At 37.8% G+C, this 25,814-nt stretch overlaps 1 protein-coding gene across 6 annotated transcripts in view; it reads left to right on the forward strand.

Annotated features, from left to right (window-relative positions):
* lrp8 (low density lipoprotein receptor-related protein 8, apolipoprotein e receptor) overlaps positions 1–25,814 on the forward strand; it is a 198,320-nt gene that overhangs the window by 111,444 nt on the left and 61,062 nt on the right. For all 6 annotated transcript variants that reach the window (XM_056259543.1, XM_056259568.1, XM_056259553.1 and 3 more), the window contains exon 4: positions 3,207–3,335. In XM_056259543.1, the coding sequence (XP_056115518.1) occupies positions 3,207–3,335 (129 nt within the window). The remainder of the gene's footprint in view (positions 1–3,206; positions 3,336–25,814) is intronic.

Consider the following 25,814-nt stretch of genomic DNA (forward strand, 5'->3'; position numbering starts at 1 on the left):
GAGAGTGAAAAGGTCTTCATATATCTTCTTTTAAACACTAAAAATTACTCAAAAGACTGTGAAGAATGGGAGTGAGAGAAATCAGTCTGGCTGCTATTGATTTGTAGTTGGGTTCCCAGACATGTAGAGATGTATAATTTATGGCACTGTCTTGAGAATGCTGTGTGAACTTGATTTTCAGTGAGCTTCAGTTTTGGTTAACAATGTGACCAATGGAGATTAAGAAACAAGGAACTCCATAATAGTTTGACTCTCTAAGTCAAGATATTGAGCAGCACAACTGTTTTCAACATTGATAATAATAAGTAATGTTTCTTGAGCACCAAATTAGCATATTAGAAAGATTTCTGAAGTATCGTGTGACTCTGAAGACTGGATTAATGGCTGCTGAAAAATCAGTTTTGCCTTCACAGGAATAAATTACATTTGTAAAGATATTACATTGGAAAATTCTTATTTAAAATTGCAAAAACATTTCACTATTACTGTTTTTTTTTTCCTTTATCAAAGAGCCTTGGTTTCAAATATACACTCACCTAAAGGATTATTAGGAACACCATACTAATACTGTGTTTGACCCCCTTTCGCCTTCAGAACTGCCTTAATTCTACGTGGCATTGATTCAACAAGGTGCTAAAAGCATTCTTTAGAAATGTTGGCCCATATTGATAGGATAGCATATTGCAGTTGATGGAGATTTGTGGGATGCACATCCAGGGCACAAAGCTCCCGTTCCACCACATCCCAAAGATGCTCTATTGGACTGAGATCTGGTGACTGTGGGGGCCATTTTAGTACAATGAACTCAATGTCATGTTCAAGAAACCAATTTGAAATGATTCTAGCTTTGTGACATGGTGCATTATCCTGCTGGAAGTAGCCATCAGAGGAGGGGTACATGGTGGCCAGAAAGGGATGGACATGGTCAGAAACAATGCTCAGGTAGGCCGTGGCATTTAAACGATGCCCAATTGGCACTAAGGGCCCTAAAGTGTGCCAAGAAAACATCCCCCCACCACCACCACCACCAGCCTGCACAGTGGTAACAAGGCATGATGGATCCATGTTCTCATTCTGTTTACGCCAAATTCTGACTCTACCATCTGAATGTCTCAACAGAAATCGAGACTCATCAGACCAGGCAACATTTTTCCAGTCTTCAACTGTCCAATTTTGGTGAGCTCTTGCAAATTGTAGCCTCTTTTTCCTATTTGTAGTGGAGATGAGTGGTACCCGGTGGGGTCTTCTGCTGTTGTAGCCCATCTGCCTCAAGGTCGTGCGTGTTGTGGCTTCACAAATGCTTTGCTGCATACCTTGGTTGTAACGAGTGGTTATTCAGTCAAAGTTGCTCTTTTATCAGCTTGAATCAGTCGGCCCATTCTCCTCTGACCTCTAGCATCAACAAGGCATTTTCGCCCACAGGACTGCCGCATACTGGATGTTTTTCCCTTTTCACGCCATTCTTTGTAAACCCTAGAAATGGTTGTGCGTGAAAATCCCAGTAACTGAGCAGATTGTGAAATACTCAGACTGGCCCGTCTGGCACCAGCAACCATGCCACGCTCAAAATTGCTTAAATCACCTTTCTTTCCCATTCTGACATTCAGTTTGGAGTTCAGGAGATTGTCTTGACCAGGACCACACCCCTAAATGCATTGAAACAACTGCCATGTGATTGGTTGATTAGATAATTGCATTAATGAGAAATTGAACAGGTGTTCCTAATAATCCTTTAGGTGAGTGTACTTTACAGACTCCCAAACTTTTTTTTACGGTTTTGTATGCTGGGATGATATTGATAATTGATCAATTTTGTGTGAAAATGTGTCACTGTATTGTGTTTTAACTGTTGGAACACTATTAACTAGTGTTGAAATGGATTGCAAAACTCACGGTTCGGATCATATAACGGTTTTTGAGTCACGGATCAAGTTATTTTTCAGATCAGCAAAAAAACAAAACATTAAAAACAAGTGAACAGTCAGTAATAAATAAATACAATATAACAAAGTTACAAATAAAGTAATGTCTAACAGTAGTATTTAGTACAGAAATGTAATAATTAAATGTAAAATATGAATTTTACATTCAATGAATTATGAATTAAATATAGATTAATGTTTGTTATTACACGGCTATGTGGAATACTTGATTCTGATTGGTCAATTGCGCCATCCAGCGGGATGTTTTCCCCTATAACAACTGGTAAAAACTGAAGTGCTTTACGCTTTAAGAACGTTTTGCTACGATACTGTATCGCATCCCTTAAATGTCCGTCTAGTTTGAACTTGCCGCTTGCTAGCAACTGCTTTCTTCGCGGAAGTATTGCGTTTGGTCACCTAATGAAATATTAAAACTCAAATCAATATTTTGTGTACAATTTTTTATGTCATCTGGGTATTGCTGACTTGTTTTATACAAATGCAGTTGCTGCCATTTTGCAGCGATTGTTTTGTACACGGTGATGGATTATAAGATAACAAATCAGTGTATCTTTCGTGTCTAATTATTTACTTATATGGCAAGTAGCCGTGTTATAAGGGGATAATGTACATCCAACCGGTTGTTATTGCAGAATTAACCCCTTCAGAGTGATGCAAGACTTGAATACCCTGTCGGGGTTTATTCTGTGATCCGGTTGGATGTACATTATCTTTTACTTAAAGCTGTGTTTTGTTGTTTGATTAACAATGACAGACAGAAGCAGGTATTTAAAGGCTGCGGTCACTTTAAGACCTAATGCACGGATTCAATATAACAAATACTTGACATAATTTTGTATACGTATCTATTCAAGCATAAGGAGATGCGAAAGAGGAATCAATTTGGCGATCGCGTGCTACTGTAATTGAAGCTCAGCACTCGGGTGCGTGCGGCTGTGCACACAGATAAAAGCGCACGAGTACCGAATTGAGTTCTCTTTTCCCTCTTCTTGCGCTTGAATGGCTTAAAATCACTTAAATGTGTAAATTAGCAAGACAAAACATGTGCAAATGATATATTGTCACTATGATTGTTAAACTTTGAAATTAATCTGCAAATTACTTGCGTACCGAACCGTAGGGCCTGGTCCATATGGATCATGGTTCAACTATGATCCTTTAAACCCCTACTATTAACCAATCAGCATCCAGGAGCTAAATTGCTTTTTAACATTAGTTCATATTTCATCCTTAAACATCTCTCTTTGTTGCTTCCTCTCGTAGGTCGGCAGACATGTCCACCAGAGAAGTTTGACTGTGGTGGCTCAACAAGCAAGTGTGTGTCTTTGTCATGGCGCTGTGATGGTGAAAGGGACTGTGAAAATGGAGCAGATGAGGAGCAGTGTGCTGCAGGTAAGTCCTGGGAGGGAGAGAAAAAGGAGGAGAAAATTGCTAAAAATAGCTCCTGTCTGGATAATGCATAGTCAGACCTTAGTGTGGTATGTGTGTGAACTTAATGGAGTGGAGTGATGGTAGTGATGTGTGAGTGAAGTACAGAAGCTAACAGATGTTTGATGTTATCGTAGGTGACGGTCTTTTCATTATGTCCTCCTGATGTTTAGGATAGATATTACAGAATGCTCTGGATCTTAAAAAAGGAGCCCCAATTTTTAGTTTCAGACCCCCAATAGTTGGTTCTTGCATTGATAGATTAGCACAGTGGGTGGGAGTGAGTATTATATGTGTTATGGCTATAAGTCAAATAGCAAAATAGCAATTCTGCTTACACACGCACTTTCAATCTCTTCCTTCCACACACACACACACACACACACGCACGCACACACACACACACACACACACACACACACACACACAATAATCTGGCTGCCAAATACAGGTATTTCAATTTAATATTATATTATAATAAACAAATATTGATTTTGATTTGCTCTTTGCCATGCAACCTATACAAGCATTGATTCTCCAACTGCCTCTTTTATGGAGAGATTATGTATTATACATTTGGCCTTTTAAAGTCCTTCAGGATCTTTATTATTATAACGAACTACTGATGCACATCTGAAAGGGTCATAGATAAAAGTTAACTCAGCATTTTAACTCTGTTTCCACTGTGATAAATCTACTGAGAATTTGCTGGCTTGTTTTTAGTATGGTTATGTTTCCTGTACCCCCCCCATCCCCCCCCCCCCCCCATTTGATTAATGTGATTGTTTATATGTGTGTGGCGAGCAGAGAGATATAGTGAGTGTGTAGAGGATTTGGGTATTCTTTCATGAAGTGTACACACAGACATACTTTTTTGTTTGTTTGCACACTGATATGTTTTTAAGGTAAATTGTGGAGAAACGTTGGAGTGAGACGTTTTTAATGACAAATGTATTTATAAATGTTTTTAATGCACCTGTTTTTTGACATTTTTATATGGAAGAATTTAATATCCATCAAAGTCACATAGGACAGAGTGATCAGTTTTGATTTGAAATTAAGCTTTTAGTTGGACTCATTTAACAATGCTAAACATTTTAAATTATATGAATGTTTATAAATACAATTAAATCAATTTATTAATTGCAACTGAATGTTGCATAATCCTAAAGAGAATATTCTTGAAGATTTTGCATCTCTAAATTAGTTAGTCATTAGAAGCTGTCCCTATGTTGTTTTATTGTCAGTTTATTGTTAGTTCAAATGTAAAAATTGCGTGTGTGCCACTTCACTAGAGGTGAATGGCCGATAACCGATTGATCAACCAACATTAATCAATCAATATTTTTTTTTTAAATGGATAGTTGAATGAAAACAAACATAACAAATAAAATAGTGCTGAACTTTATTGCAAAAATCAGAAAACTGTACTGAACCATAAAAATGTACTGTATTAAAAATATTAATTTGAGGATGGGAAGTTCGGACTGGACTTGATCCGAAGCAAGTATGCCCGAATCAAAGCTGTTCGGACCAATCAAATTGTCAGGGCGGGCTTTATACGATGATGGACAGATGATCAACAGTAATGTAATGTAATCATCCACGTCACCAAAGAGCGCTTGGGTTGAATTCGTTTACAACAAAGAATGGCTGCCGCTGGATAATTTAGATGTGTAGATTCAGCCATCGCGTCTGTTATAGAGGATCTATTCAGCGCATTACATTCATTTTAAAAGAGGAACAGAGAACCGCAATCAAGGCATTTGTCGATCGGAAAGATGTTTTGCCGTCCTTCCTACGGGATTCGGTCTATCCAATTGAGTGCAGAGGCATTTTTTTTTCCTGGTTCGGTTGAAACACAAAACAAACTCCACGAGGCGTCAGCGATAGCTTTTATTTAGCCTCTAGAGGCCGCTCTCATACTGGACACCCTTCTCAGCCGGCAAATTGGCAAAACGATTAATCGGCAAAACCGATCAATCGGTTGACCCCTACACTTCACAATTTAAAACCTAAATATACTGATGAGATCACACTGGTTGATCATAAAGAGGATGTAAAGAGATTATTGTGTTTCTTTGTTGACCATTATCCTTTAATGTCTTGTCTAAAAATACATATTTAACAATTTAATCGCCTTGTTGTTCATAATATGTAATTGTCACACCTTTTATCCAGCCTAGACGCGTGTGCTTATCATATTCTCCAAACACAGCCGTGTAAAGTCTCTTGTCTTTGTGTCACTATAGGCTTACGCTTTCTCTTATACTTAATCATGTAATAATGAATTACAGGACACGTCTTTCAACCCTAGCTCGAGCTTATATGGTTTTTCATTTTCTAACCATTACCACTATGATTAGCACCATGACAGCGTTTGTTTATCTCTGTGGATTTATAGCTGTGATTTGCGTGTGGCACGGTCCTGTGCTGAACTGGAAAATAAGAGCATTAACATCACTGTAATATTTCACTGCGTTGCTGATTATAATTGATTTCCTGCTTGATGTCTGGTCCTGAGACTTCTATTTTTTTATTATAGAATAACCTGCAGGACTGTTCCTTTTGATTTATAATTGAAGGTATTAAGACACGGTCTATGAATACATATTACTCTTAATCCTGTACAGCCCATAACTTCTAAAGAATCATGTTCCCACAAAAATCACATTTCAAATCCTTTTCAAAGCAGTCACCTCCACATGAACCCGAAGCTCATCAGTCAGGTGTGGCAGAACAGGGATGATTGTAGCACTTTTGGGGTTTATGAAACATGTTTAGCCTAAACCGTGGCAATTTTGCATCACCAGTCTTTAAAGGTCCAGTGTGTGATTTTTAGCGACATCTAGCGGTTCGGTTGCGAGTTTACACTAAGGGCTCAGCCCACCGCTCACCCCTCCCTTTCGAAGAAGCTACGGTGGCTAAAACGGGACAAACATCGTCATCTGAGACAGCAGAGAATAGCCAGCGTAAACCAAGTTTCTGTACCACAGTCCATTATAAACCACATCATGGGTAAAGTTTCAGGTGAGGATCAAGGGTCTTAATACATAATATAATAATAGTAATCAGCTGATTGTCTCACGAACGCAACCAGCACAGTCTCCCCACATAACAACCCATAATACAGCGAGGGAGAAGAACCACATGAAACTATGCAACTATATATTTTTTCTAACAGGGTAGTAAAAGTTTAGCTGGCTAATATGAGCTGTTACTGTGGCTGAGCTGGTTAAAGCGTAAAGCCTTGTTTAAACTCGACGCGTCCGCATGAGCCCAAAGGTGCGCGCGGCAAAAATGACGTGATTGTAACAGCGCGCGCGCCTCCGCATCCCCTAGACACCACTTACTACACACACAATAGGCTTTTTTTCTCTGATTTTGGAAACTCGATCGACTTAAAATGCTTCCAAGATCGACGGGTTGGTGATTCCTGTAACTGTTTTACGGTCAATGACAAGAGTAGCCTACTAATCAGCTGTCTCACGAACTTAACCAGCACATTTATCCCCACATAGCAAAGCCATAACACAGCGAGGGAGAAGAATTAAGTAACATGAAACAATCCAACTACATATTTACACCACTGACAAGGGAAAAGTCACTACTCACGGTGTTTATGACTAGCTTCTTCTAGCTTCCTGCGGCTTCTCTTTCAAGGTAGTGACGAAACGCGCTCTGTAGCGTTGTTTGTTCGCGTTCGGCTAGTGTAGAAACATGACGTCACAATATGGCGACCTTCATAGAAGGGGATTCCCGCGCCTATGTAGATATAAATGCCTCATTCTAAGGTAATAAAAACATTACGGTTTATTAAGTAAGTTCTTTATACACCACTGAACACATAGTTATGGATGTCATATTGCATTTCTGTTAATAGATACTCAAAAATGTTACACACTGCACCTTTAAAATTATGTATTTGATTCATTGTAAATGCATAGACTAGCATTTTTTTTATTATTATCACAGCTGAAAACTGTTGTTCTGCTTAATATTTTTGTGGAAATATATGTGGAAAAACAATTATTTTCAACTTTTATTCTAACCCTCTGTCTGAAATTATTTGTTTTTAATGGGCTTAAAGGTAAATAATGTTTGTAAAGGGTTGTATGTAAACAGCCACTGTTAATGTCATTGCATAGGAAATAGTATCAACGGACACTCGCTATTGCACGTGAAGAAAGTGTTTTGAAAACATTATCCATATAAACCCTTAATTTACAGACAAAGCATTATAAAATCATTTACTTACGGTTTGTGATGCAGCTGCTGTCAGATCCAATACAGTTGACTGCTTCATCTTTCAACAAAAGTTTATTTTTCTACATTACACTGTCCCTCCCTCGTTTCCAAAACAAAATGCTCTGAACAAACATAATCCTCTGATGCTATCCAGGATGCCATTAAAATTAACCATCCACTTGTTTCCGACGCTAAGATGCTTCTGAAGTCTGTACAGAGACGCAAACGAGCTGTTTAAACTGGATGTGTCAAAGTAAACGTTCTTTTAAAATCTATTTATATATACAGGTCCTTCTCAAAAAATTAGCATATTGTGATAAAGTTCATTATTTTCCATAATGTAATGATAATAATTAAACTTTCATATATTTTAGATTCATTGCACACCAACTGAAATATTTCAGGTCTTTTATTGTTTTAATACTGATGATTTTGGCATACAGCTCATGAAAACCCAAAATTCCTGTCTCAAAAAATTAGCATATTTCATCCGACCAATAAAAGAAGTGTTTTTAATACAAAAAAAGTCAACCTTCAAATAATTATGTTCAGTTATGCACTCAATAGTCAATACTTGGTCAGGAATCCTTTTGCAGAAATGACTGCTTCAATGCGGCGTGGCATGGAGGCAATCAGCCTGTGGCACTGCTGAGGTGTTATGGAGGCCCAGGGTGCTTCGATAGCGGCCTTAAGCTCATCCAGAGTGTTGGGTCTTGCGTCTCTCAACTTTCTCTTCACAATATCCCACAGATTCTCTATGGGGCTCAGGTCAGGAGAGTTGGCAGGCCAATTGAGCACAGTAATACCATGGTCAGTAAACCATTTACCAGTGGTTTTGGCACTGTGAGCAGGTGCAAGGTCGTGCTGAAAAATGAAATCTTCATCTCCATAAAGCTTTTCAGCAGATGGAAGCATGAAGTGCTCCAAAATCTCCTGATAGCTAGCTGCATTGACCCTGCCCTTGATAAAACACAGTGGACCAACACCAGCAGCTGACATGGCACCCCAGACCATCACTGACTGTGGGTACTTGACACTGGACTTCAGGCATTTTGCCATTTCCTTCTCCCCAGTCTTCCTCCAGACTCTGGCACCTTGATTTCCGAATGACATGCAAAACTGAGCAACAGTCCAGTGCTGCTTCTCTGTAGCCCAGGTCAGGCGCTTCTGCCGCTGTTTCTGGTTCAAACGTGGCTTGACCTGGGGAATGCGGCACCTGTAGCCCATTTCCTGCACACGCCTGTGCACGGTGGCTCTGGATGTTTCTACTCCAGACTCAGTCCACTGCTTTCGCAGGTCCCCCAAGGTCTGGAATCGGTCCTTCTCCACAATCTTCCTCAGGGTCCAGTCACCTCTTCTCGTTGTGCAGCGTTTTTTGCCACACTTTTTCCTTCCCACAGACTTCCCACTCAGGTGCCTTGATACAGCACTCTGGGAACAGCCTATTTGTTCAGAAATTTCTTTCTGTCTTACCCTCTTGCTTGAGGGTGTCAATGATGGCCTTCTGGACAGCAGTCAGGTCGACAGTCTTACCCATGTTTGCGGTTTTGAGTAATGAAACAGGCTGGGAGTTTTTAAAAGCCTCAGGAATCTTTTGCAGGTGTTTAGAGTTAATTAGTTGATTCAGATGATTAGGTTATTAGCTTGTTTAGAGACCCTTTTCATGATATGCTAATTTTTTGAGACAGGAATTTAGGGTTTTCATGAGCTGTATGCCAAAATCATCAGTATTAAAACAATAAAAGACCTGAAATATTTCAGTTGGTGTGCAATGAATCTAAAATATATGAAAGTTTAATTTTTATCATTACATTATGGAAAATAATGAACTTTATCACAATATGCTAATTTTTTTAGAAGGACCTGTACATGTAAGGGGCTTTATATTCTAGCTGAACCCCCAGTGTGAGTTTTTAATTTATTTTAGAACGTTTTAATTCCATGCTTATGCACCATGCAGCCACACTGTATGACAGATGTATCGCTTTTATTTCTTTTTTTCTTTTTTATTCAAAATATTCATAAATTTATCAATTATATCATGAACTGTATGATATAGTCCGATTATCAAATATGTGAAAGTGTTTTGTTGTTTAAAGACCTTTATAATGATCATGTTAGTTGATTTATAGCGTGCCATAGTATACTGAATAGTTGTGGAAAGCGCTCCGTTTTTGGCTCCACGCCAGTCAAAGTGCAAAAGCACGTTTGAATTTAGCAGTGACGCACTGAACGTTCTAATCACACCGGTGATCGTACGCATCAAAGGGTTAAAATTAATCGCGTTTCGGGGGTGGAGGGGGGACAAATTAGAAACTGAGGGGGCAATGCACCCTCGTGACGCCGGCCCTGTGTAGACTGTGTCAGTGATTATAATGGGTTCTATTAGTAAAGATAGGCTGAATGCCAGTGGGCGGGGCCTATTGTGCAATGATGAATTATTATTATGTAATAATAATATGTGTTCTTAACATCACTGCACAACAAAAACAACAACATAACAGCAAAAATAGTCGGCAAGTAGCAAAAAAACTAACAGCATTATTTATTCATGCTGCAGTTGCATGCTGGGAGGTCAAAAATCAGCAGCATTGCTCAAGAGTTTGTTCAGAAAAAATTCTTAGGTTAGTTGTAACAACATTTGGGGGAATAGCATTGGTTGTGTTTTGTAGATTCAAAGTTCTTCACAATTCGCAGGGCATTATACTATAATACATAATGCTAAAAAACATACTGTTTTAGTGCTTTAATTTGCTGAAAGGGTCAGTGCCCTTTTAGAAGCTTAACCAGACTCCACACAAATATGTAAAGCCTGCTGCATCCACAAAGCTCTTTGCAGTGTGCAAAAGGTTGGAAGATTTACATAAAACATATCGTGTGGAGTCACAGACATGAATAATATACCTCCTAACATCATATTTCCATTTCTGTAGAAGAAAGGTGGTATTTGCCCTCAAACTCAGCTGTCCTCTTGCTCTCTACTCTCTCTTTCCCCTCTACCTTAATCTCCAGATAACACTGGAAAGGAAGCTTTTAAGTATAAATTATTATCAGTAACCTGCATTAAAAATGCACAATCAAAGTACCCTTTGCTCTTGTGGAAGCCCTATGAAGAAAGTTTGAAAGGTTTTAATTTCTGAAACCGGGTTAAGGCAGAGAAGGACCCCTGCTGAGGCAGAGCTGTGGCGTTTAGCTCATTATGTGGGTGGAGTTCCATGACGCAAGGGGAACAAATCCCTCAAAGCCTCAAACGTGTGAAGTTAAATTGCTAGTTGCTGGTATTCTTAATAATAAATGTCCATGTTTGTGTTCATAAGGTACAGCAGCATATAAACATAAATATGTTTTTTTTTTTTTTTTTTACTTAATTCTTATTTTATGTTATTCCCAGAGTTTTGCTTGAATTCAAAAATCTACAGACTTCTTGTTTTGCTTTGCCAAACTAACATGATTGTAGAATGGACATTACGTGTGTATGGATTTCTGTCAATCCATTAGTAAAAATGTACTGATTATTTGACTGAAATAACTCAAGCTAAAAACGAGTAAAATATACAGTTCTACTGTATGCTAGTATGAATTAATGTGAGAAAAATTCTGAGTATCTTTCAACAATTTAATGTCACAAACCAGTTCATCTTAAAGGGATTGTTCACCCAAAAATGAAAATACTTCATTTACTCTTCCTCATTTCGTTCCAAACCCGTAAGGCTTTCTTCTGTGGAACACAAAAGAAGATATTTTGAAGATAGTAACCAAACAGTTTGGATAAATGACTTCCATTGTTATGGCCAAAATAAAAAAAAATAAAAAAAAACACTGAGACACTTCCCAAAATATCTTTTATGTTCTACAAAAACATAGAGTTTTGGAACAACATTAGGGTAAGTATCTTCCTGTATTTTATGTTTGGGTGTACTATGTCTTTAATATCTTGTTCTTACCAAGAATGATAACTATAACGATAACTATATTAGCATCCACACCAACAGATGCTAAAATTCTGTTTATTATAACTATGTAATCTGCCGCTTAGAATGATTGATCTTTAGTCAGGTGGATTTGGATTGTCTGTCAATGTTTTTATTGTTCATAATCATAAGCTGTAAAAAAAAAAAAAAAAAGTTTGAAAGTGATTCTAACAGTTCCTCTGTGCCGTTAACATTGTAGCTGTGTATTGCAATTTGCTATTCATAGAATTAGAACGATTATTAAAAGTTATTGTTACAGTTATCGTCCTTGGTGTGAATAGGCCTTAATGCTCTCACTGAACTGCTATGTTTTAGGTTATCACTAAAGCACAGGGCTGGTGGGAACAACTATGGTAGAGAGGGACAATCTGGTGTGAAAACATGCATCAATTAATGCAAGTCACATCCCTTTGTTTGATTTGTTAGCACTGCACCTGGACAAGAGAGGCAGATATCTCAAATGAGGTGTCAATTTCCAAAAGTTCCACTAAATGTTTAGTTCGGTCTTGTAGTACACCAAGTGAAGGGTCACAGGATGTGATTGTCACTCTTGTGAATAGCTGAACTCTGTGTGGACAGAACCAGATTAAGCTCTCATACAGAAGAGTGACAACCATATTTATCTGCAGTGTGTACTTGGCAATTAAAAATCAATGACTCCCTGTCACTGTAAATGCACGAACACGTCTTTAAGGGTTATCTTTTTTTCTCTTTTGTAAGAATAAAGAATTTTTATTGGTGCCTCTCAGCTCCTTTAATATCTATTAAATCCTCGAGTGTTTGTGTTTTATGATGTAATATAATTTGATTGTAATTATCACCGTTAGATTTGTGTCATGCTGTGGGTGATATTACCCTTGAAAACTCATGACTCTCTCTCTCTTTATCATTCTGTGTTCCCCACCTCTGCCTCTCATTGTACATCCATAGAGATTAATGTACCGCACAGACACCCACTTGATTCCTGCAGAGTGCAGACCCATCAGAAACTAATTAGGAGAGATACTAAAACATGCTAAAGCAATAAAAAAGAGATTACAAAATGACATTTGTGAAACTCTAGAGTATGTAGACTTCTGAATTGGAAACTTAACTGTTACTTACTAGAATTAATGCCTTTTTTCTAAATCGATTTTACACGTTTCTCCAAACTAAGTTCTCACTTCTGTCTGGCAAGAGAATTTCATTCTCTCAATGTTTTCTCAAGCTTTGGATTTAGTGAAAGAACGGATGTACTGTAAATGTTGAATCCACACCTGGAACACACTTGACTCATTATCTCTGCAGGCCCTTTATTGCTTGGAGAAGAGTTACTTTGTCAAAGCGTGCGGTCGAACACTTCCCATCTACAGGAACAAATCCAGAATTGAATGCAGAAATGGATTTCTATTCCCTCTCTTCTTCCTCTACCCGGTCCACACCTCTTCTTTGTCTTCCTTTTCTTCCTCTTTTCACCAGGGGCCACATTATTTGTTTGCTCTGAATATTTACACATGACCCCTTTTATGCATAGTGAAGTCACGATAGTTGTGTGGGAAATTTGATAAATTGCATTACTGGTGCTGTGTGCATCACTAACCTATTAGATATAGGCTACATTTTATTCAATTTGACGCTCTGTCTTTTTGAGTTTATGGCACTATGATTGGTTAGAAAGCTTTATGATCTGTTGTATACACTTTAAATCAGTGTATTTGGAGCAAGAACTTTAAATCAGTGTATTTTGAGAAAATGTGTGTGTGTATTTAGAGAAACTTTGTGAGTTGTATTTGGGAAAAAAAATATGTATGAAATTTGAATACCATCAAGAAAAAAATCGACATTCTATTTATGTCATGTTTAAAAAAAACATGTAAAATCAATTGAGAAAAACTTGCGACCATGTGGAGCAACTCAAAGTATTCTGATATGCTCTAATTTTGGGGTCAGTTTTTTTAAAAGAAAGTAATACTTTAAGTCAGCAACAACAAATGAAATTGATCAAAGGTGAGAGTAAGTCATTTTCATTGTTAACAAAACATCTATTTCAAATAAATATTTTTATAGACTTATTTAGGTTTTGCTGAATATATGCTGAACATTGATAAAAAAAAAAATTAAGCGTTAAATCAACTTATTAGGGATCATGTGACATTGCAGACTAGAGCAATGGATGCTGAAAATTCAGCTTTGCCATCACAGAAACAAATTACTTTTTAAAATATTTTAAAATAGAAAACAGATATTTTAAAAATGTATATTATTTCAAAAAGTGACTTTTACTGGACAAACCCCAAACTTTTGAACTGCAGTGAACACTGGAACAACAACTCACTATTTGACCTACATTTAACATATAACTGAATCGTGAAAGATTGTGAAGTTGCATTTGCAACTCACTCAGGGTCAGAGCAAGGTCATGTTTGCTGTGTGCATAGCCGCTAGCACTGAAACGTAAGCATGTTCACTATGACTGGTACTCAACTGTGAACTCATTCTCGTGTAGCTACCTTGGTCACACACCAGAGCCTATTCAATGAATTAAGATCGCATGGAAATTGCAGTCAAGCACTGAGGCGTGTAATGTCGATCATTGCCTTGAGATGACTATGAGAACAGATAAGAGAACCAAGGGGAGCTAGTGACACCCAGTAGATCTTAATGTGGGTGGTTTTGAAGTGCACAGATACAGATAGAAATACTGAGATGGAAGAAAGAAAAGATAGAAAAGACAAACATGTGAACCAGTCTCGTAGTTTGTGGAGAAAGAGGTTATGTGTGGGAGTATATAGTTGTTTGAGTTTATGTGAATGTGTTATCTTTGCTGTTCTTGGTAAGGCTACAAGCAAACAGTCTTATCTGTGTCCTCTTTAATATATAAAACAGTGTGGGTGTAATAAATTGATTCTCTCTGTTCCAAAACCTATTGAGCTGCCTTGCTCTCCAAACCTATGTAGGCAGCATCCTAAAAGTAACAAGGGACTCATTTGGGGTCTTCTATGTGTATATATAGCCTATCTCTCTCTCTCTCTCTCTCTCTCTCTCTCTCTCTCTCTCTCTCTCTCTCTCTCTCTCTCTCTCTCTCTCTCTCTCTCTCTCTCTCTCTCTCTCTCTCTCTCTCTCTCTCTCTCTCTCTCTCTCTCGTTATGGATGCTGAATCTCATCTCTCTCTCTCTCTCTCTCTCTCTCTCTCTCTCTCTCTCTCTCTCTCTCTCTCTCTCTCTCTCTCTCTCTCTGTGTGTGTGTTATAGAACATGCACTACCATTCAAATGTTTGATGAAAGAAGTCTCTTATGCTCACTAACGCTGCATTTATTTGATTCTTTCCTATTTTAATATATTTTAAAATGCAATTTATTCATATGATTTGAAAGCTAAATTTTCAGTATCATTACTCCAGTCTTCAGTGTCACATGATCCTTCAGAAATCATTCTAATATGCTGATTTGCTGCTCAAGAAACATTTCTTGTCAATGTTGAAAACAGTAATGCCTAATATATATATACCGGTATATACACTCACCGGCCACTTTATTAGGTACACCTGTCCAACTGCTCGTTAACACTTAATTTCTAAGCAGCCAATCACATGGCGGCAACTCAGTGCATTTAGGCATGTAGACATGGTCAAGACAATCTCCTGCAGTTCAAACCGAGCATCAGTATGGGGAAGAAAGGTGATTTGAGTGACTTTGAACGTGGCATGATTGTTGGTGCCAGAAGGGCTGGTCTGAGTATTTCAGAAACTGCTAATCTACTGGGATTTTCACGCACAACCATCTCTAGGGTTTACAGAGAATGGTCCGAAAAAGAAAAAACATCCAGTGAGCGGCAGTTCTGTGGGCGGAAATGCCTTGTTGATGCCAGAGGTCAGAGGAGAATGGCCAGACTGGTTCGAGCTGATAGAAGGGCAACAGTGACTGAAATAACCACTCGTTACAACCGAGGTATGCAGCAAAGCATTTGTGAAGCCACAACACGCACAACCTTGAGGCGGATGGGCTACAACAGCAGAAGACTCCACCGGGTACCACTCATCTCCACTACAAATAGGAAAAAGAGGCTACAATTTGCAAGAGCTCACCAAAATTGAACAGTTGAAGACTGGAAAAATGTTGCCTGGTCTGATGAGTCTCGATTTCTGTTGAGACATTCAGATGTTAGAGTCAGAATTTGGCGTAAACAGAATGAGAACATGGAACCATCATGCCTTGTTACCACTGTGCAGCAGTGTTAATTTCGTTGACGGAAATAACGACGAAAATTATTCGTCAACGACATTTTTTCACAGACGAAAACGAGACGATAACTAAATAAAACCTAGTTTTGAATGACAAAGACTATGACGAAAATCTATTGACATTTTCGTCAACGAATAAAAACTAGACGAAAATGTTAGATAGTGACGATTTGGGAAGCGATCCGTCAGAACTGATGTCCTGCGTGTGTGGTAGATGCGCACATTTGTAGTCTACTGTAACGTGATCTACCCCGCGGTCATAAAACGTTAAAAAATGTGAACGTCTGGGAGAATGAGTAGGGCAGACATATAGATCTCTGAATAAGAGTGACGATGCAAAAAAGAGCTCTATTCGGTGCGGTTTTCTTTGCGCACACACCTAACCCGAAGCGTGCAGTCATGCACAATATACCTACAGCGCGCGAGTAGGCTACTGAATTGAGCTCTCTTTCGTGTCTGATTGGAGAAATACACAACAGTATGTCTAAATGTCCTTTTTGGAGAGTATTCATGTAAACTATGCTGGTTATGTCTTAAACTGTGAGTGTGTCGGATGTGCATGATCCGACGTCTTAAAGTGACAGTGGCAATAAACCTAATGCGGTCCGTGTCCTTAATTTTGATCAAGCAACAAAAGAAAAAGAGAAAAGCATTCACTGTTTGTTAATAGCTTTAATAAGGATTAATTATATTTAATTCATACAAATAAATATGTCTGCTTGAAAGAATAAAGAATGATGTGTAAGTAGTTATAAGGAATGAATATATCATTCATTGTAAAGAAGACTGTGTTGTACTTTAGGAAAAGTGGTTTTCTGGTTTTATTTCATTCTAAGATATTTTTTTAAGTAACAGCAGTTAAATCTGTATCTGTATTGCATGTTCAAACTTAAAAATCATTCATATTAATAGGTTAATAGATGTTTTCTCCGGGAGTATATGGGTTTGGAAATTTTAGAGAAATTCTAAATGAACGCATTACAATTGAACTAAACCCATTATATTTTAGTCGACTAAATCCACTGTAGATTTAGTCGACTAAAATGTTATTGTATTTCGTCGACTAAAACTAGACTAAAACTAAAACAATTCAGATGACTAAAATATGACTAAAACTAAATGGCATTTTAGTCAAAAGACTAAGACTAAAACTAAATCAAAATTTGCTGACAAAATTAACACTGCTGTGCAGGCTGGTGGTGGTGGTGTAATGGTGTGGGGGGTGTTTTCCTGGCACACTTTAGGCCCCTTAGTGCCAATTGGGCATCGTTTAAATGCCACGGCCTACCTGAGCATTGTTTCTGACCATGTCCATCCCTTTATGGCCACCATGTACCCATCCTCTGATGGCTACTTCCACCATGTCACAAAGCTCTAATCATTTCAAATTGGTTTCTTGAACATGACAATGAGTTCACTGTACTAAAATGGCCTCCACAGTCACCAGATCTCAACCCAATAGAGCATCTTTGGGATGTGGTGGAACGGGAGATTCGCATCATGGATGTGCAGCCGACAAATCTGCGGCAACTGTGTGATGCCATCATGTCAATATGGACCAAACTCCCTGAGGAATGCTTCCAGCACCTTGTTGAATCTATGCCACGAAGAATTGAGGCAGTTCTGAAGGCAAAAGGGGGTCCAACCCGTTACTAGCATGGGGTACCTAATAAAGTGGCCGGTGAGTGTAAATATATATATAATTTTATTTTATTTATTTATTTACTCTTTCAGGCATTTTTGATGAATAGATTACGGAAGCCCTGAACCGCAACATAAAAAAAAAAATCTGCAATTACGAGAATAGTCGTATCATTTCGAGATAACAGTAAAAATATTTCGACTTTATTCTCGTAATTTTAGAATAATTCTATAATAAAAAACTTTTTTTTTTACGTTGCGGTTCCGTAATAGATCGTTCAAAGAACATCATTTATTTGAAATGTAAACTTTTTATAACAATGCAAAAGACTTCACTGTAACTTTTGATCAATTTAACGCATCCTTGCTCAAATGTATTTATTTATTTATTTATTTAAAAAATCTTACTGACCTTAAACTTTTCAACTGTAGTGTAAATATTGATGAAATTTCACTAAGAATTTATTTTATTTAAAACTTACATTGCATTTATAATGTATTATGTTATTGTTATATTATCATTATTTTGTACTTTTAAATATATCATTTTAAAGTCTGGCATGATTTTTCTCAGTAGCTTGTTGCAGTGCATTTTGGTGTGGCCTTGTCCATAAAGGATGTCTATGTAGGCAGCTCACTAGGATTTGCAACAGAACTTGTCTTTCTCGCCTTTTTTTTCTTCACTTTTCACCCAGAGAAGGCTTTAGCACTTGTTTGGGTGCTGTGAAAATTTTCATCACTGAAAAATACAACGTACAACTCTCTGCTGCTGTACCAGAGGGCTTGACCGTAATAATGAAGTATAACAGTATCTGCTGAAGCATTTCCTCAAGGGAGATTCAGAGGGGCTAGATGCGACTCAACCAGAAAATATATTAATCTGATTATATCAGTATCTTCATGATTATTACCAACAGCTAATGTAATAGCAAATAATAAATCTGTTTTCATGCATCCATGTAATTATAATTAAAGCACTGGCGGAAAGTCTAAGCCGCACCATGTTTTAGATATCTATTTGTAATTTTGTTTTTGGGGTACATTTTATTTCCTGGTGACATCGAAGATAATGAATTCTGAAATTTGCTGTCTGATACTGTTAGTCACCTGATGGAAGCATACAGGAATTGACCATGATTCCCAGTGAAATTAATGAATCATTTGCTTTTTGATAATGCCAGAATGAATGTTTGGTTCATGTTAATCATTATCATCACAATCCAGTGGTTTTTATTTTATTCCTTTATAGAATATTTTGTGTGCACAGTTGTCTATACAGGAAAGCTTTTGCCCTTTAAGACTTTATGTGGGTGGGAATATTGGTTGTGCTCAGCACACAGTTGCATAGGCCAAGGGTGTTTGCACCTGTGTAATTCCAGACATTATGCTGAACCCCTTCCATCCCCTGACAATAGCCTGATATTTCTCTTTCATCTGCACTGCCATTTGGTAAGCCACCCAGAGGTAATGCCCCCCTACCCCTGGTCAACATATAGCCGCAAACGTCTTTCCTTTCACCGTAAACAGCTGAAGGCTTGGTGCAAAGAGGTTTGTCCAGAGCGCTCTGCTCTAAATGAATTTGTAGCACAGGGGGATCAATCATTTCCAAACTGTATAATAGCAGTTTAGAACATTTCAGCTGCTCTCTCAGTCATTTCTGCACTGTAAAAAGGAACTCGCACTTGTTACCTTGAGGAGATATTTCTCTTATGCGTCACATTGGGTTATCTAACACATAAAATGACCTTCATTGGTGTCAACCAAGTTTGATTATTAATTAATTTCTTTGAGTTAAATAAAACTAGTTAATTTAGATGCTGATACATTAAGTTTAACCTTTAAAGTCAGTTAAAAGTCCTATGGAATTAAAATAGTAGTTTTGGATTTTAGATCATACGTGTTAATGTAGGCTACTCCTAAATGTTGACTAAATTTACTTTTAGCAGCTCATGGGCATTTAAAATTGAGTAGATTCTCTTTGCTAGACTAAGTATAAATAGCAAAACAAAGAGTATTTTCTATAGTGTAAGTAGGCCTAGTAGTTAAATGCTATTTGCACTAAATGTAAATAGTGGCAGATGCCATTTGCACCTGTGTATTTTTGTACATTTTAAAACCGTTATATGCAATAATAACATAATCAGTGTATATTTATCAAAATCATAGATTCTGCCTTATTGGGACCTCACTTGTACCTATCCCCCACACCTACCCCGAACCCTAACTGTATTAAACCTGCTGATTAGTAAAGGTGTCCTTGAGGTTCTTGGAATGGTTTTGAGTGTGGAAACACAATGAGCTCCACACGTCGCGGAGGATGTGAAAACCCACCCGATCAACACGGGACATTAAACTATGTATTAACTCCCACTATTAAATACCCATTAGACACGTCCACTTTTCATATTTTTTCTTTTTTTATATAAATAACAGGGTTCCCACTGGTCCTTGAAATCCTTGAAAGTTTGTGAATCTGAAAAAAAAAAATTCAAGGCCCTGGGAAGTTTTTGAAAAAAACATACATAGATACAGGTCCTTGAAAGTGCTTGAATTTATTTTGTGCAATAAGCTTACTGGAAAGAATTCCATTTTATTCCCTCCGGTCCGCTAATGTGTTATTTTGCCAACACTTTGTGGCCTATGGATACAAGCTTGCTTGATTTACCTTAGTTACGCGAATTTACGCATTACGTTAAGTGTTTCCCGCGTGAGGTAACCTACTTTGTGTTGTAGCCTACGTTGCCATGACGTTCACGTGCGCACGAAACTACTACGACTATGTTGTGATATGTTTTCACTTTCAGTGCTTACACCGAACCAAAATATGTTAAGTCAATAGCCCCATTCGGACGGTAACTTAATTGTTTCTCATGGGGTCGTAAGGTATTTTCATCATTTACAGTCTGTGATTTTACTGCCTTCCGAATCCAGAATGTCAGTGTTTTTCTCCCACCACCCGCGTAAAAATCCCCGGCCGAATTACCTACTGTTTTTTGACAAACACCAAGATCGTGATTTAATTGCCGTCCGAATACACATCTCTGAGTTTACAAGAAGAAATAATTTCAAAATTCACTGTTTAAATCCTTTTTGATCTCTGCCGATCACCATACGTATACGATAGCCTAACTGTTGCGCTTAACTGTAATTTACATGCATTTTAAAGATGCAACCTACTTTTTTATCACTGAAATGCTGAAAAGTAGCCCATTAACAAGAACAATATTTCATTACCTACTCCACCTCAGCAAACAAAAATGAGAAAGAAAAAAGCACGTAAACATTTGAAATGGGCCGGTATTGTGACAGCAATATATGTTTTAAAATATGTAGGCTATTATACAACATTAAAAATACAAACCATGCAGCTTTATTTTTACCTCATGCAGCTTTATTTTGACCTCATGTAGCCTAAATAAGAGGCTGCATTAATTGTTTCCGCAATTACATCCTTTTGAGATAAAATCCAAGAATATAAGATCCGTTTTGAATATGGCATAAGCACGTCTAGCTTCCTATTTTTATAAATGATAATTAAATAATAAATAGAACATTATTTAATTAAATTAAATACAAATTTATTCGTATTGCAAGGATATGACATTTTGTTTTCAGTAGGCCTAGACAATCTGACCACGTGAGCAGTGCATTCGTAGAATTACAAAACTCGCTCCTCCGCCGTCAATAAATTTATTTTTACTGACGTTTAAATGAGAAACAATTACAGTCCAAATAGGGCTTGTATATTGTGTTCAATAAACAAAACATTTGTGATAATCTGTTGCCCAAATATTTTATTTAAACTTAAAAGCATATTCATAAATCTTAAAGGTGCATTGTGTAATATTTAGGAGTGTCTGTTGACAGAAATGCAATATCATACATAACTATGTTTTCAGTGGGGTATAAAGACCTTACATAATGAACCGTTACGTTTTCTTTTACTGTCTATGCTTTTTATTACCAAAGAATGAGCCATTTCTACCGCGGGTCCCCTTACATCGACATGTTTCTACAGTGGCCCTAAAGTTAGACTCTTTAAAGCAGGGGTCTCAAACTCGCGGGCCATTTGCGGCCCGCGGGGTGATATTTTGTGGCCCCCTACTTGACATTAAAGTGTAATGTTAGTGCGGCCCGTCGTTGCGTGTGCCGCGTTTTAAATGGGCTACCATACGGTGGGTTTGTTGCATTTTTTTACAGTCTATGGTTTGTTGTCAATAGTTGCCATAGACAACCGCTAAGTACAAACATACTGCGCGCCTGGAAAAAATGAGCGCGTCGCTTCAATTATGAGCGCGCTTGCCGCGCACGCGCACCTACATTTGAAATAACGAACTTGAGCGCGCAAAATATGTGAGCGCGATATGTGAACTGCCCCTTGTCGCGAGCGACGTGTTGGAGAGAGACCCTGCTTTAAAACAATGTGAGAATAATCATTTTGAGCTTGTAATATGTGTCTAACAGGTTGATAAGAAGGTTTGCTTTGATTTATGCAGTCAGTAATTTGCCTGAGACACTATACATGTGTAGAAAGAATTCAATAAGACGGGCAGACATGACTGCAAATATTTGTATTTCAAAAGCAATAATTGTTTTTCTAAGTATATAATAAAAGGAAATGTGCCTTCCAAAAAAAACATTCAATATCATTAATGTGTTGTATAAAGAAAATAAAAAGGACATAAGCAAATATAAATATTACAAATATGTGTTATAGACAAAGAAAGTTTGTAAAATGAACTTCAACTGTCAGAAGGACAGCTCATGAAGAACCAATCATGTACAGAAATGAATGTTCACATTCAGAGGAACAGTTCAGAAAAAGCGTTAATAATAAAGATTGAGAAGATTGGATCAGTTGTGCTCCTTTTTTGGAATACTTGAATACTATTTTTTGTGGAATACTTGATGCGGCCCCGCCTGACCGAGACTCTACCTCCAGCGGCCCCCAGTTAAGTTGAGTTTGAGACCCCTGCCCTAAACGGACAAACGCGTTTCGTCACTATGTTGTTCTTTGTGCATAGAAGCTAGCTAAAGTCAGAGAATAAAACACTGACACAATGATGAACAAGTAACAATAATATTCACAATAACATATCATTTTACTGAATAATTAAATAAACCTAATTTCTTAATTTATCTTTGTAAAGAAACCTCATTGCTTAACTGGCTACTCTCTGCTGTCTCAGACGACTACATATATTCCTGTCGGCCACCTTAACTTCTGTTGGGTTCAATTCACAACCTCACCACTTGATGCCGCTAAAAACACACAGTGCACCTTTAAAGCAACACTAAGTAAGATTTTTTTACCTTAAAATAATGTTTTCAAAATCGTTTCAGTGGTTCATCAAGTCGTGACATGGTGAAATGCACTTATGCCACTATTTAAAAGGAATACCACCTTTATATGATATATCCACGCTATGTAAGATTGCCAGATCAGGTCGCGTTTCTGTAGTCCGAATGAGACATAAGAAAACTACAAATTTGACTTGCTTTACGGCAAGCGTTACAATTGCCGATAGGTGGAGCGTACTCGACAGTAGACTACAACTACATGTAAGATACCTAGCAGCCGGGTAGCTTTTGAATTGTCATCATGATTCCAAAGCCGGTGCTGAATACAGAGAGCATGTGCGTGCGTGCGCGTGCGACAGTAGGATGCAGTAGGCTGAATTATTTACGACAGCAGTAATGGACAATTCTGCTTCCAACCTGTAGGGCGACCGCAGAGGAAAAGTTACTTGGTGTTGCTTTAAAACTTCTGGTTACATGAGAGCCTAAGCTCTTTTCAATAAAATCCATGCAAAAGTTAATATCAGATCATTTAAAATACAGTGTGATGTACTTAATATTTTCAGTTTTATGCAAAACAGAAATATGACAAAGAGAATATCAGATCTCTGTCATATGGCCAAAAATAAATGCAAAAAAAATGAAAAAAAATAAACTGTAACAATGTATCCTACAAGGTAACACGATGTAACCTTACTCTCACTTGAAATGTGTCCCCACATTAAGTCCTTGAATTTGAGGGTATTGGACCTGGAAAGTCCTTGAAAGGTCCTTGATTTTGAAGTTAACCAAGATGGGAACCCTGAAATAAGCACCTCTCCAAGTTGAAATGTTATGGGAAATGAAAGAATAATGGGAACGGATTTTAACCTTGATTTCACTGAGAATTTCAATGAAACAGTAGCTCACTGCCAGAGTTCTTTTACTGGTTTATTTTCCTCACACAAGAAGAGTCATATGCCAGAGTTGCCAAACAAAACTTTGTATTCCTTTTAAACGCGTTGCTGACTAATGAACCAAACTGACAGCTCACAGAATGACTGGCTAATTCCCTGTCCTCTTCAATTTCTCCTTTTTGCGAGTATATCCTCTTTTCTTTACACTGTGCCCACAGGCGCTGTTGTCAGCACTGGGAAAAGCATCCAAAGCATCACAGTATTTAGCTGTCTCAGTGTGTCTGTGGCATCTCGTCCCTTCAGCTCAGTGCATCATGGTTACAATCTCTCTCTCCCGGTGGAGGGTAGTCTTTCTCTGATACGCGATACTGTAAAATCATGGGCTGATGGAGGACAGTGGTGAACGCACCATTAACTCTTGTGCTGACTTAGTGCCTCGAGCCATTTGCTGAGCGTAGCATGAGCCTCAACGCTAAAGATGCCCCTGGAGGCTTGTTCTCATAGATATGGGGTGGCCATTTAAATAGAAATATCTTTATATATTATCTAAAAAATATCTATGTTCTAGTCTTCTTCAGCATTGTTTTAAAAGGTGAAGTGTGTCTATATAAATGATTTCTCCTATTACAGTTTAATTTGCAGAGACAAATATACAGTAAGTTAGGAACGTTCTTGAGGCGTATCACTAATTTTCAGTGAGATTCTGAGATATAGAACAATGGCAAGTATGATATTGATTTTATACAACAGTTCAATAAATAAGTTAATATTTATTAAGTTCGATATATTGTCTATTTTTATTCTGCCAATGAAAAGAATTCCAAATAAAGCTAAAACAGAATCAACCATCCTGGTTGCTCTGGTATTTTGGTTGGCACCTCTGAGCAACACACAGTAGTGAATCAGAATAAATCAAACTTTTATTGATTGAATTGATGATTTAGTGACTCACTCATAAAGAGTTACTTTTTTTGTCCCCTGATTTATGAAGTGTTTTGAACAAATAGTTTGGGTGGATGACTCAATGAATAACTCAAAGATAGTCATCTCCTGGGGTTTTACATAACCTATAGAAAGAGTCACTTAAAAATCATGAAATGGGCTACTTTCGGAAGTTGGAATGTCCTGCAGTGTGGTGTGCATCAAAAGCTATTTACTGTAAAAGGTATTTTTCTAATTATTTTCTAATTGTATATAATTGTTATTATACAATAGTTAGTTTCGATCAAATATTCCATGTCTCTCAATTAACACAGGGGCAGAAAATCTGTATGTATTTCACATTTACTTCTCCTATATTTATTTCAGCTCTCTGTTGTTTGCCTGTGTGTGGTTCAAGGTCACAGAGATGTGGCTAATGGAAAGCCCTATCTACTACCTGTCTGTTGTTGGCCCGGGGAATGTGTATTGGATGTTGGTCAGTGAAATTCAATTGACCTGCTTTGAGCTTTTCGTTTTCCCTCTTTTAAAATCTATTCACTGTTGTGCATGACCTCTAAAGGAGATAGCATCAAAATCCACACAGCAGACATATATCAGTAGCCTTTGAATGACGAAGTCAGTCTGGCTCAGAGCTGTGTGTGTTTACTATCTACAATATACGGTTTTCTATAGCTTTTGAAAAGGTGGAAATCCTATAGCTTTTGAAAAGGTGGAAATCCCCCCCCCCCCACAACAACTCAGATCCCCTCATCAATGTAATACTTATGCCGAGTTCAGACTGCACGATTTTCAAAATAATCGGGTCACTGTTGTTTTCACACTGCATGACTATCTGGGGTAACATTCAGTTGCTGCTGTGTTCACACTGCACGATGAATCGGCGACAGGAGGTTTCACACTGCATGACTTTACAAAAGAAAGAATCGCCGACAACTTCTGCCTGGTCCGCAAACTACGGTTCACAACCAAACAAACGCGAGAAGTGATAGGAAATAACGGAAGATCACGCGCGACACTGAATTTGTTATTACAAATGATAGCCTACAAATTGTCTGCACTGATTTGTAGCTAAAATGAAAAAATAAATAAACAGTTTATGCAGGAAATGGTTGGGAAGACGAGGGGAGCAAGGATTGTGTTTTGCAAAGAGAGTTGGGGGTAAATAAATAATTTTGCAAATGCCCTGCTGTTGCTGCTGGTCATGCAAATGTTTGTGCTTTGTTTCTGT

The sequence above is a fragment of the Rhinichthys klamathensis genome, unplaced genomic scaffold (assembly GCF_029890125.1).
Source record: "Rhinichthys klamathensis goyatoka isolate OS25496 unplaced genomic scaffold, OSU_Roscu_1.1 h1tg000007l_1, whole genome shotgun sequence".
Taxonomy (NCBI): Eukaryota; Metazoa; Chordata; class Actinopteri; order Cypriniformes; family Leuciscidae; genus Rhinichthys; species Rhinichthys klamathensis.